Source organism: Passer montanus, unplaced genomic scaffold (assembly GCF_014805655.1).
Source record: "Passer montanus isolate IOZ18808 unplaced genomic scaffold, ASM1480565v1 scaffold17, whole genome shotgun sequence".
Taxonomy (NCBI): Eukaryota; Metazoa; Chordata; class Aves; order Passeriformes; family Passeridae; genus Passer; species Passer montanus.
This window is the reverse complement of record NW_024364270.1, coordinates 14,081,435-14,094,429: the sequence shown is the minus strand read 5'-3', so window position 1 is coordinate 14,094,429 and position 12,995 is coordinate 14,081,435. Positions and strand designations below refer to the sequence as shown.

The following is a 12,995-nucleotide window of genomic DNA, read 5'->3' as shown; positions in this document are numbered from 1 at the left end:
ACCACAGCTATACCCACAGCCAGCCTCAGAGAGGTTTATAGGCATACACACACCTACTGTCCTTCAGGACATTTTACTGATTGTCCTTTCTTTCTGCACATTGTTCTTTCCCCAGCACAACCAGCCTTGCCTCTGCACCTTGATTCACAGCTCTGCTCTTAGGTCAGGATTTACAGAAATCAAATGCTGAGGTGCAGAGGTGCATGTCACTAGGAACAGGAATTTCCAGAAAAAAGTATTTAAGGTCTGCTAGGATGTCCCTCTTGACTTTACCCATATATGTAACCACAGCTTGAGAACGGTGCCTGCATTCCTTCCCAGAACAATGAACAGCCCCACTGGGATGTAAGGAGCCCCACTGGGATTTACCTTGGTAGATTAGCTTCCATCACCTCCTGGGGAAGACACTGCATCATTCTGACCATTGCAAAAGCTAATGGAACACGAACTACCTCATCATCATTCACAACATTGGATTTCACAAGCTTGTGCTCCTCGTCTCTTTTAACCTTTTAAAGAGAGCAAGACATAATGCACTTTTAATATACAGAAACAAATCCTGCTTTTTCTCAACAAACCCTAGAAGAGGTCAATATGGCAGGCTGCTATCCTCTGATAACTGCAAGAAAAACCCAGACAGCCAATGGACAGGTGAGATAAATCCCTGTGTGCAAGCAAGTGGCTGAGAACTCTTCAAAAGGAATTATTTCACTTGTGTAGCTTGAGACAGTTCTCAACAGGGAAGTTAAGACACCACTTAAGAACTGACCAGAAGGTCTGTCAGCAACCTCCATGACTCAGCAAAGGGCATAAAGCTTTTTTTGTGCTTTCAGATGGTCTCTCTCCAGTGGTGTCCATTTTTTTTAATGTGTTGCTTTTTCACTAGCTTTGAAGTGATATCCCAATCCTTAAAGTAGCAGCTACAAAAGGCCTACAAAAGACCTTTCAAACATCAACTCCTCACCTTTGCAACAATACACCTGTGCAATTTAGGCAAGATGTTGACTGTAACTGTTTCTTGAATGTGCTTGATCAGACACTGAAGCTCCTCTTTATTTCGGGGTAAGAATGAAACAGGTTTGGGCACTTGTTCAGCATTTTCAGATGGCTCAGCTGCTTGCTCAGGTTCTACTGGCTTCTCAGAGAGATTCTTCCCATTCTTTTCTTCAACTTCCTCCTCTTCTCCTTCACTCTGCTCCAGCTCCATGGCTTCTTCAGCCTCCACCACTGGCTCAAGGTCCATGGCAGCAGCTTCTATCAAGTAATTGCCAAAAGTACAGGTAAATACAGGAGAACACAAAATTTGAGCCCTTAATTGAGACTCCTGTGACAGCCTGGTTCTACATAAAGCTCCTATCTAACATCAGTGGCAGCAAACCACCAATAAGCAGTAGGCTTTTTCTACTGGTTAAAGGAGGTCTGGCTTGCTGGTTTCTGATAATCACCCCTCAAGGCAAGATTTAAAGCAAAGACCACATTACTCTGTCTGAACCCCAAAGTCAGCTGAGCAAAGGTCAATGTGCTTGTACTGTAGAGAACTGCCATTCACTTAAAACTGAGAATTTCACATGGCAATAGGTACTGACAAGCACAGCTGTGAGACATCCTCCTCCTTCACCCAAAGGTCCCAACAAAGGTAACCACAATAGTGAAGAAGCTGAAAACACAACTTCATGCCGTGAAATGGCAAAGGAAGGAAGGTGAGGACATCTTGGCTGCAGATAACCACGAGAGCAGCCAACATCAAAGATAAAAAACTCAGGTGTGTCAGCAGCCACATGGCTGGGTACAGACCTTGAGAACCACACAGGTTCTAAGCTATTTTGGTTTACAGAAGCCTGGGATGGAGTGGTAATGCGGACATGATTCCTCACACCTCTTCTGGCTTTGTCAACACACAGGAGGAAAATGTGCACTGCTCCTGAGGAGACAAGTCAACACTACCTTCCAGTATGCCCATATTAAAAAGACTGGATGTCAGGAGTAAACCACACAACTTTGATTAGCTGCATTTGAGCAGTCTGAGGTAGTGTTTTTACAAGCAGACACAAAAAGCTCACCTTGGTTCTCAATGGTCAAAAGCTGCTTTTCAAGTGTTTTATGGTCAAAGTGAAAGGCTTCCAGCACTGTCTCTAACAAGCTGCAGAAGAAAAACATGAAGAAAGATCAGCCCTCTCCACAAAAAGAAGTGGATGCATATACAACAGAAAATCTTACAAGCACTCTTTGGAAAACATCATATTTAGTGACACTGCATCATAAGGAGATTTATCCAGAAAATAAAAACTGGTTATTTCTCAGCTACATGCATTCTGTGACCTAGCTCACTGTGAAACCTCACAGAGAGTGGTACTGGAGCAATGAGATGTCCCAGGAGCAGGGACAGCCTGACAGAACTGCTGCCTGCATTCAGTGAGACATGGTGTGAGAAAGTAACGACCTGTTAAAACTTCACAGTTGCAGGCAGCAAGCCATGACCACCTTCACCTGCCTAAGTCCACCTCAAGCCAGCAATCCCTCACCTCAGAGAAGAGGCTAAAGCTCATAAGATGCTCCTAAAAACACTGAATTGTGCCTAAGCAGTCCTTTGGAGAAACCCAGAGCAGCACTGCTCATGGTACTCACCTGACTCCCAGCTTCGTACCGATCTGTCCTGTTTGCAAGACATGGATGAAATGCTTTAAGTGGTACAAATACGCTGACCATGAAAGATGTCGGCAGACAGCTCCAACAACTTCAACTGAGGCTGTTACCATATTTTCATGCTGCTCAAAAGAGAGAAATTCAGCTGCTGTTAACATTCACAATGCTTGTTTGTCTAAAGCATCCTTTACCCACAGCAACAAGAGACAGAAGTAACGTTTGTCTAGTGGGGATGCTTGGGATTCAGTATTTTCAGATCTCCTCCTCAGCATCAAGTTAGAAAAAAAGTAAATCTCAGTCCATCAAGCAGATCTCCAGACCCACTTCCTTCAAATTACTTTGCACACATTTAACTCTTCTCACATACTTAAACCTATGGCTCACTTGCGCTAAGAACAAGAACCAGTGTCAAGGCATCCAACCACAAACACACGGCACATTGCTGGTCAACTACAAACCCATTTCAGACGTGAAATAAAATGTGTCTATTTCTTCACCAAAGTTTCAATCAATGTATTTTACTCCCCTCAAAGATGTCAGTAAAGACCACCTCAGTCAAAGAGCTCCTCAGTCATTCTACTGAGGGGCACAGACTGCACTGCTGCAGGGGCTGGGTCCTGTGCCTGAGCTCTAATTGTTTCAGCTTCAGAAGAATATTTATGGCAGTAAGCAAATCAGACATTTACTTTGCTTGATAGAAGTGGGTCTGCTGTTCTCCTGGTAATGTGCAGGGAACTACAGGAGTGTGAAACCTGTCTTTTAAAAGCCAGAGGTGGAAAGTCTATCCACACTGGCACTACAAGTAATTTCACTGAAAGTGACTTAACAAAATGTCACCCTTCAAATTTTAATTACAAAGCTGCTATTGATTTTAGATGTTTTCAGCCAATTCCTGCAGTTTCCCTCTAAATCCAGAGAAAACTGTATTTATTCTCACCTCTGTTACTAAACACAGACTATATTCCCACAGTCTACTGTCAAAGAGTAACTAATCTCACAACTAAACAGGAAGACAGAAGTTTGGAGTCAGAGGGAAGAAAATAAGAAGCCGATAAAAAAATAAAGACAAGTAAAACCCCAAGTAAAAGTTAAAACAAAACAAAAACCTCTAACCCAAGCAGTTAAGAGATCAACCTTTTAGAAGCAGGACAAGTTTAGCAGATATAGGACTAGGCCTAGACTGCCTCTGCACTTTCCAAACCCTTTTCCTGCCACTAAAACCAGCACAGCACTTGTCTACAATGGAGACCCCACCTCACAAATGCATCAGCTGTCTAAAGTGGTTAGGTTTTCAAGGCAAATGAAAGGCAAAAATATTCAAGTAGATGCATTCAATTAAAAGAGCCTACCTTAAGCATTTTTTCACTGAAAATTGCAGTTGTAGCGTAAGGCATGATGTAGTTCTGGAGGGATTTAGAAGACAGCACAAGTTTTTCTTCAGTGAGCTGCTTTGCCAGTTTCCTCAGAGCTCGTGCTCTCCTGTGGATCTGAGACATGTCACATGGGAGAGAGTGAATGAGGTGATGCTTGAGTCACAGCTAGCATGAGAGAGCACCTACATTGTGCAGTTCTGAAAATGTCCCAGTTCTAGGTAATGGCATAAACAGATTACAGTCATTTCCAAGACATGTCTTCTTCCTTAAATCTCTAGGCTTTAACTAGCCTTTTGCCTCAACAGATATTCCAAGTCAATGGCATTGTGGATTCACAATCATAAGACTGTGCTATCTTAAGGTGTTAGACAAGGGAAGCAACTGCAAATAGTTGCTGCAATGAAATGCAAAGACCAGAGAATATTACAAGTTAAGAACTTACAACTTTGCATATAACTACAGATACAGCTAATACTCTCTCAGATTGCATCTCTGAAAGCAGAAGAAATGTATTTTCATACTGCAAGAAAAACCAAGAGACCAGGCTTTATGTAACAGCTATATTGCAAAGGTTTGGGAATGGGAAGGGGCTGCAGAGCCTCCAGACTGACAGCAGCAGGGAACAGGCCAGAAAAAACAGAGACCCATTCCATGCCTATGTCAGAGGATATCTTCACGATACTGCTGACTGTGGGCTATCATAAACCCAAGACATTTCTAGATAGAAGCATGACTTTGATTCTCAATCACCCCTGATGATTCTACATCCCTCTTTTTTGTAACAGTATCTAATGACATAGGTTCAATTTCTCTGCAGACAACACAGAGATGCTTTGCAAAACATCCCCTCAGATGTGGCAAGATGCTTTTGCTTGGCAGGGGAAGACAGGCACTAAGAAATGCCTGCTGTCTTTTACCTGCATGTGTTTCATGTTCTCAAAGAAGTCCATATCAGGATCATGGCGGTTGGTCAGCTGGACCAAATCCTGGAATTCAGGATTTGTTGGGAACGTCTGAATGAGGCAGGAAAGCAGTGATGTGTAGTCCTGCTGGATGCTCTAAAAATAGCAAGCGGTGAATGTTAAGTATCCCTTGGAGAGGCTGCTACACGCTCCTGAGAACAGCAGTGCTGTCATTTACACGTGTTTCAGTCAAACGTCCTAATTCTTGGTAACAACAAATGCCTATTATGGTCTGCATATAAATTAAAGCCTCCCCCCCAAAGAATGAGTCACAACTAAGAAAAGCTGAACAACAGCAGAGAAACACAGTTAATTTCTATAATATTTTAGAATTATAAGGTTTCAAATGAAGAGTAAGTTTATTGTGGGTACCTGCACTTCTTGTTCCAGTAGGGGACTTCAAGAACTCACCCAAAAATATCCCATTACCCTGAAGATGGCTGGCAATGTGTGATCAGATACCACTGCCTTACCTCAGTCTTACTCCTCAGACCCCTTCTCACAGACTCCAGGAGAGTGTGCTGGATTAGCTCCCTGTACTCCTCTTCTGTGTGGCTGATCTCTGCCAGTCGGTGGATGAAACTGGTCAAGCAAAGGCTTGCGTTGTCACTGAGAGCCATATCCCCGAGCTGAGTGGATCAAGAAATGGCACCGCATGAGTCTGGCTATGACACCTTTCTCTACCCAAAATCTGGGACAGAACAGTAGCACTGGACACAACATAATGAGTCCCACAGAGCCTCAGAAACTCTTGAGAGCTTTCCTATAGAAGTTCTAGTCCCAAATGAATGCCCACCCTACCCATTAGGAAAAAACCTTTTAGATTTACCAGCAGGCCCACAAAACCAGAACATGCTGCAACAAACCAAAAAGCAGCCTTTCAAGCCTGTAGTGTGCCTTCTATCCAGTACAAAATGACCACACAGTTGCAGTGCTCATTGACAGAAAGTTGTGCCACATTGTATTTGCCTTTTGGGATACACAGATGAAAAGGTAAACAGATAAAACTTCAAAAATGTGTTTGTAAGAATACCTAAAGATACTTTCTCAATGTTACGTGGTGCCAAGAAACAGCCAACGGAAGTAAGTTGAAAGTTAGATTAATCAGGGACATGTGGTGCATACAGCAAGAGAAGGAACATTTAGCCAACCTGGATGGTATAGAAGCAGTTGTGCATAACAGGGATGAGGAAGTCAGTATCCACTGTCTGCATTTCCTTGATGTGGGCTGTGATTGACTGAAAGGCTGACAGACGCACATCGAAGTCGATATCATCCAGATGTCGCTGATCAAAGGCATTCAGCTAAGACAGAGCAACAAGTCATTAATGAAAAATGATAGAAACGTGATCATACCATATTGGGGGAAAAGGGAGCAGAGAGAAAAACTGTGCGTACCTTAACAACGTCAGTAATATACTTCAACTTAGTGTCCAAGTCAGATAAAGTCTAAAAAACATAAAAACCCAGTTAACTTTTATAGTTGTTAAAAATTTGGATAACTCAAGACTTTACCACTTGAGACAAAAAATAAATAAAGCAGCAGCATTAGTCTTTCTCCCATTAGAACCTCCATAAGAGCCTTTCTTATGTAAGTTGGAGGATATGTGTTTCAAGTCCTAAGTTTCCAAATATCTACACTGTACATTTCCTGTGTTTTACTGCTAAGAATTTATGTAAGTCACTTCAAAGTAATACAGAACATTCTACTATAAACTGTGAGAGAATAATACAAATAAAATTGTCTTCAGGATACTGAAATCCGTTCTTATTTCATCAACATGCAGGATTTGTTGCAGTTTAAGTGCTTTGCTAGGCTTCTCTTACACTAAAGATCCCTGGCTCAAATCAACCAGGCTGTTAAGCCAAAACTTTCACACATCTTTGTGCAGCTCCTTAATTTCTATCACATAGAATTCTGTTATTTTCATTTCACACAAGAAGTAGAGTAAAATGGATTTTAAAGTCATGCACAAAGATAAATACTCCTATTATTTTGTTCTTGATCTGTTAGAACAAATTTTAAAAAAGCATAGAAAGATGTTGAAATGCGATACCTGAAATACCAAGCACAACTTATTTCGAGACAGTTTGTTCTGGATGACAGAAAAAAGCTTCGCCAGTGGTTTGAGAAAGCTTGTAGGATTTGAGCAATGCCTCAGCAAGTTCTGCACAGTCTCCAGAATGTCAATTTGTGTGGCCTGAAAGAGACACATAACTCTCAATAAGTACTGAGACCTCACAAGATTATTTCATTTCCTTGGGATATATTTCAAGACACGAAGTGCACATTGCTGTACTTCACTCAGATCAGAGATACTGAATGAGAACAAAGAATTAGAAGCACACAATGCAATCATCAAATCTCTCAGAAGTACTTGCAGCCTCTCAATTAGAAACAATACAGTGTTAAGAGATGACTGTCAGCACGATAAAGACTTATTTTATGTGTCCTTCCTCATGACTCATAGGTCAAGAGAACTAATAGAGCTTTAAAAAGCAGTCTTTCTTGAATATGTGAGATGAACATTCACAGTACCATATACTTCACAGAATAGGTCAGGCTGGAAAGGACCATGGGGAGGGGGTCAATTTGGTCCAATCTCCCTGCTCAAGCAAGGTCATCCCAGAGCACATGGCACAGGATTGCATCCAGACAGTTCTTGAGTATCTCCAGTGAGGGGGACTCCACAGACTCCCTGGGCAATGTGTTCCAGTGCCTGGTGACTGCACAGTAAAGCTTTTGTATGATCTCCCTTAACAGCAATCACATGTGGTGCCCTAATGATTCACTGATTTAAAACCCCAAATTAGTACTGCATATGGTTTGCCTTTGCCTTTCATAAAGCAGCAGACTACTGCAGCACTGCCCAGTGCACCACATAGACAACCACAGGTATTCACATTGCTGTCCAGATGCTGTGGCTTTGGGGTGCAAAAAATCCACAGTGAAGAAGAGCAATTACTTCAAATACTGTAAGCAATTTGGTGGATTGACTAAGTGACAAAGTAAAGACTGCACTTTAACTTCTGCAGACCTTCCCCATGACAAGAGGAACAGAATCAGTCTGGGCACTGGCACCTCTGGGTGAGTAGTGCACATAAACACACAGTGGTACTGCCTTCTGAACAGACTACAAACACGTGAAGACTTGATTGCAGGCTAATAATGAGAAATGGCATGTAATCAATATGACTTTTAAACAAACAAATATACCTGATTAAAAGAAAAACATATGTTTAGTAGGGGGCGGGAATTAATTTTTACCTACCTGCTCCATGTTAGTCTGATAAAGGAAAGGGAGGAGAAGGCTCACAAGCACTGAATTCTGGCTCTTTTCTTGTATGAATTTGCTGATCCTGCAAAATTGGACAAGGTAATTTACTCTTTTATATCATTTCAATCACCAGTACAGAGCAAAGAATTCTGTCAGCACTAGTGTCATATCACAAGGCTTTGTCAGCCTATCCAGGCTAACAGAGCGTACCTACCAAAATCACAGTCCCAGCCTAAGCACTCAGTTCCACATGACTGCAGGCATTTCTGCACCTTTTTCTAACCTCAAGAGACATTAGGTTTGAATACCAGCAACAAAAAGAGCTACCATCAACTTCTGAAAACTTATCACCTCAGTAATCAGCAACTTTCAAGGTCAATGACAGATCCAGGTATTTACAACTGTTGTAAATTTTAAAACATTGAGACACAGTGGTTTTTAATTTGGAAACTATTACAATAAGCCTCTTTCTTCCTCCCTCCTTCCAGCTTTTTAACTGTTTCAAGCTCTAAGATCACTTACTTGGAAAGTATACTCAGCTCTTTGCTGACTTGAGCTCTGTACTTCTTCTTTTTCACCTTCTCCACATTTAACATTGTTTTGCTGAAGTACTGAAGTATGGCAGGAACATGAGGCAGGACCAACCGGCAGCCTAGGCTGAGGGGCTCTGTAAGAGATACAACAGTTAGCAACACCCAAGAGACTCTGGGCAAGAAACAGAAGGGAGATCCAACCCTAAAGAAAGGAGAAATCAGGATAAAGGAAGGTTCATTAGTGGAAGAGTAAGTAAATGGGAGCTACCAGCATGCAGGGCAGCTGGTGGCTGGGAAGAAGAACCAGCACTTGCTGAGACCAAGTCTAACATGTCTGAGATGGGATCAAAGAAAGCACACACCACTCTCCTCACAGATTTCAGTAACCGTCCTCCTAGGTGTAGGCTTATCAGAAGGTACCAAGGACATTCCTCAACAGTAGCAACATCTTCTAAAATGACTGGAGTATTTGTAGATGTGGTTTTCTTTATCCCACCATTGACCTCTTGTGTAAAATCAAAGCTGCCATAGTAAGGGCACACGCTCCTTACCACTAGCTTTGAGTGTTGCAGGTGAAAGATGTCTCCACAGCATCAAACACAGCACACTACTGTTCTGTCTACTAACTCTCAAAGATGCCAGGTCTTTCCAGTCAGGGAGCACAGACTAAACATAAAAGTGATACAGGATCATGTGCATACAGGAATGGGGCCTTTATATAAAACACTGTATTAGGCACAGAGCCAAGTTAGCAATGCAGTTCTTAATTTGCATCAGTCAGAGCTTCACAGACAGAACATGTCAACACTACCCTCTTCATAAGAAATCTCTGTGCTCAGGACCCTGATGCTCAAATATGGACTTCATCAGTCATCAAGCAAGCAGGACTTTACAGTTCCTGAGCACAAGAAATTTTACAAAAAATGTAAATTTGTACATTGACGTTTCCATCTCCGCTGGGAGGTCCTCTTCCCCAGTATTCTTAGACATAATCTAAGACCTCCATCTAAAGCACCCAACAGGTCTCCCAGAACTCCCAGGCAGGCATACCTTCTGTCACGTCTCCACTGGCCATGACAACACAGTCAGTCACGCTCAAACTGGAAACCTGCTCTGTGGGTTCAAAATCTGGGCTGTTGAGAAGGCTATCAGCGATGTCCATCACAAGGCTGGATGTGGCCTCAGACAGATTCTTGGCTGACAGCACAGCAAAAACATTTGTCAGTATATCACTCTCTGGATGATCTGGCTGCTGCTTGGCCAGCAAAGGGAAATACCTGAGAGAAAGATTATAAAAAGGTTCACTGAAAATTAGGTTCAGAATTTTCAGCTTGTAATTCTTTTGTGAGAGAAGTCACACAAAAAATAATGACTGTCTTCCATTTCAACCAAGAAAAAAGTGCACAAAAAACCAGAACAACAGTGTCATCAAAAATACAATGAATGGAGGTTGAGAGGTTATCAAGTCCCTTTTCTAATCCTTTTTCCACAGCCTGAATCTCCTCTTAGTCTGCTCCTAACCTAGTGATCCAACATAATTTTAACAGAAGTTTGTATATAAGGTCATCATGCCTACCAATGAGGTGTCCCAAAAGAAACACCACGTTTAGACACATTTTAGCAAAAGAAAAACAGCAAGTCTGTGGAAGAGACAAAAATCACTCAAGACAGTTGAGGTGGAATTTCTCAGAGTGTCTGAATCAAAAAAAGCTCTTTTACAACTTTCAGTAACAGACTCTCAGTCACAGACTCTATGCTGAACTTGACAATATTCTTTCACAAAATAAAAAGAAATAGAGACTCACAAAAACATGAATGACATTATATATTGTAAAATTGACTTCCCATGTTGTAAGACTAAGAAGTCATTGGTCAAGACAAACACATTCCTAAAAGTCAGACCCCCTCCTCACCTGTGAGTTGGGTTTGGGCTATATATGTGCTTAGTTATTAATACATGGAAAAAGCAGCCTACTAAAAAAGTGAGTTCTTGCATAAACTGGAAATCTTCCCAGCTGCTTTGACTGCTATCAAAAGAATGAGAGTCTAATGGAAAAAGAAAATAATGGTTTGGACAGAATTATTCACAGACTGTTAGTGTGCTCTTTTTTCCTTGTGTTTTATGTAATCATAAGTACTTAGGCTTCTTTGCCAGAAGAATGCTTACCTGGGGTTCTTACTCCAGGTGTGAATGAGTTTGAGCAGAAAAGTTGGAGAATACTGACTCTCTGAAGCCAATCTGCAGACCTAAAGGAGAGAAAAATCAGATACCTACACAACACAAGTAAGTAAAGCCACTTGAAAACCTCATCTCTACCAAAGACCTCACATTCTGTAGTTTACCTTTTTTATGAAGTAATTTTAACCTTTTATAAAGTAATTTTCCAACTTCCTCAATATTTGTCAAATGACTCTTTAGATCATTTCACTCCTGTTTATGCAGTATTCCAGCTACCACTTTTGCCTTCCCTTGAAACTAGATTCCCACGACACCTCACATCTGCCACAGAAACTTAGCAACCTCTCCCAGAGAGGAGATTTCATACCTATGAAATCTCAAGCACAGCACCCAAAACTCACTCCCTGCCACACTTCCTATGCCCTGACTGCAGCACCTGGTCTGTATCTCCCTGGCCTCACTGAAGAGGCTGGAACATTGTACTGCACCCTGTGAATGGGATCTCCTAACAGAGTTCTGTGTCCAAAAAAACCCCACCTCAGAGGAGACCAGCCTGAGCCACACCGAACAGCTCCTGCTCCTTCACAACTGGACACAGGCTAAGGTGACTTAGGGCACCCTTCTCTCTGCCACTCCACAGCCCAACAGGTTCCACCCAAGTCACACAGGTGGGTTTCCATCATGACCACCGCTGGGCTGTTGGCACGGCACCACTCGTGAACACACAGGGAGAGCAGGCTCCAGTGCATTCAGGGGTGGTAGGCAGAATGGTGCATGTGGGGTTTGGACTAGATCAGTTTGCTCAAGACCTGAGCATAACAGAAAATAAGGCAAGTCTGACCATCATAGCCAGGATCTTAGAAATCTTCTTCTCTTGTCCCAAAGACTGGTAATATTATAGCCCTGCATAAAACAGAGATTTCCTGAATGATATATAACGGAGAGTAAACCATTAATCCAATCCTGTAGGAATGCTGCTGTGCAGGCTAACAAGCCTCTGCAGCAAAGTCCTGGGCTATGAACAACAGCAAACTCCAACTGCAGGTTCAACAGGCTTAAAGAAACTTGCTCTCTCCATGAATTTTTTTACACACCTCAGTTCTATAGTTTTAAAAAAGAAAAGCACACAAGTCAAAATGATTCTTTTGCCAAATCAAATCTTCATGAAGTTCACCAGAAAAAACTCCAGAGGGAGCTTCTGGATCGTACTACCAACTAAGCTGCAAAACCATCTGTCTTCCTGACATACGTACGGACAAGAGGCATTCTAACTATTTAGTAACAAAAGTACATCTTGTTCAGAGTTACTCAGAATTTGCAAACACCGTGCCCCAAGGAAGCTTTGAGTGCTTTGCTGACTGCTTGGAACTGCAATAGCCTGAACTGCTCTGGAACTGCAATAAATGTTCACTGCTTTCCCCACGTAGCACCCTGGCTGTAAAAAAGAGTCCATGGACAAACCAGGACTTCTCTGTTGCCATGCACTTCTCTGTTGCCCAGCACAGTGCAATACAGAGCTATACGCACTACCTGGTACTATTTATCTACTGTTTGTCCACAGAATCACACTACACAGCACATATTGTTACTGGTCGAGAAAAGAAACAGGGCAGAAGTAAACAAACACCATGTCTAAAAAAGCAGCTCTGTTGTTTCACAGACTAGACCACTGCTCTTTTACAGGCTTTTCTACTGCATGGAAGTTGGACCTTTGGATATTCTGTGCTCTGTGGATGAGCACTCTTGGAGTCAGCCTCTTTTACTCAGTTAACCTTTTCATGGACACAACTGCTTTTAGAGCAGAGACAACCCAGCAGCTGGTACAGGCACTCCCTGACAACTCCAGAGCCACTGAACTGACAAATTCAGTATAATTTAATTTTAAATTCTGTATTCTCTCTCCATCTCACAGCAGTGCATTTTCCAAGCTCAGAGGTGATCTGAATTTCTCTGATAAAAGCCACAAGGCTGTGCTTTGTCACTGTGCTCACATGGAACTCTCGGCACGCAGGCTCAAGACCACTTAG

The 12,995-nt window shown here is 42.2% G+C and overlaps 1 protein-coding gene across 1 annotated transcript in view; it reads right to left on the bottom strand.

Annotated features, from left to right (window-relative positions):
• Nucleotides 1-12,995, bottom strand: part of UTP20 (UTP20 small subunit processome component) — a 63,765-nt gene that overhangs the window by 16,750 nt on the left and 34,020 nt on the right. The window contains exons 29-42 of the mRNA XM_039703996.1: nucleotides 10,957-11,036; nucleotides 9,840-10,066; nucleotides 8,779-8,923; nucleotides 8,251-8,338; nucleotides 7,036-7,179; nucleotides 6,377-6,427; nucleotides 6,130-6,282; nucleotides 5,452-5,607; nucleotides 4,934-5,074; nucleotides 3,993-4,130; nucleotides 2,626-2,765; nucleotides 2,061-2,140; nucleotides 965-1,254; nucleotides 370-509 (exon numbers count right to left, since the gene is read on the bottom strand). Coding sequence (XP_039559930.1) covers nucleotides 370-509; nucleotides 965-1,254; nucleotides 2,061-2,140; nucleotides 2,626-2,765; nucleotides 3,993-4,130; nucleotides 4,934-5,074; nucleotides 5,452-5,607; nucleotides 6,130-6,282; nucleotides 6,377-6,427; nucleotides 7,036-7,179; nucleotides 8,251-8,338; nucleotides 8,779-8,923; nucleotides 9,840-10,066; nucleotides 10,957-11,036 — 1,973 coding nt within the window. The remainder of the gene's footprint in view (nucleotides 1-369; nucleotides 510-964; nucleotides 1,255-2,060; nucleotides 2,141-2,625; nucleotides 2,766-3,992; nucleotides 4,131-4,933; nucleotides 5,075-5,451; nucleotides 5,608-6,129; nucleotides 6,283-6,376; nucleotides 6,428-7,035; nucleotides 7,180-8,250; nucleotides 8,339-8,778; nucleotides 8,924-9,839; nucleotides 10,067-10,956; nucleotides 11,037-12,995) is intronic.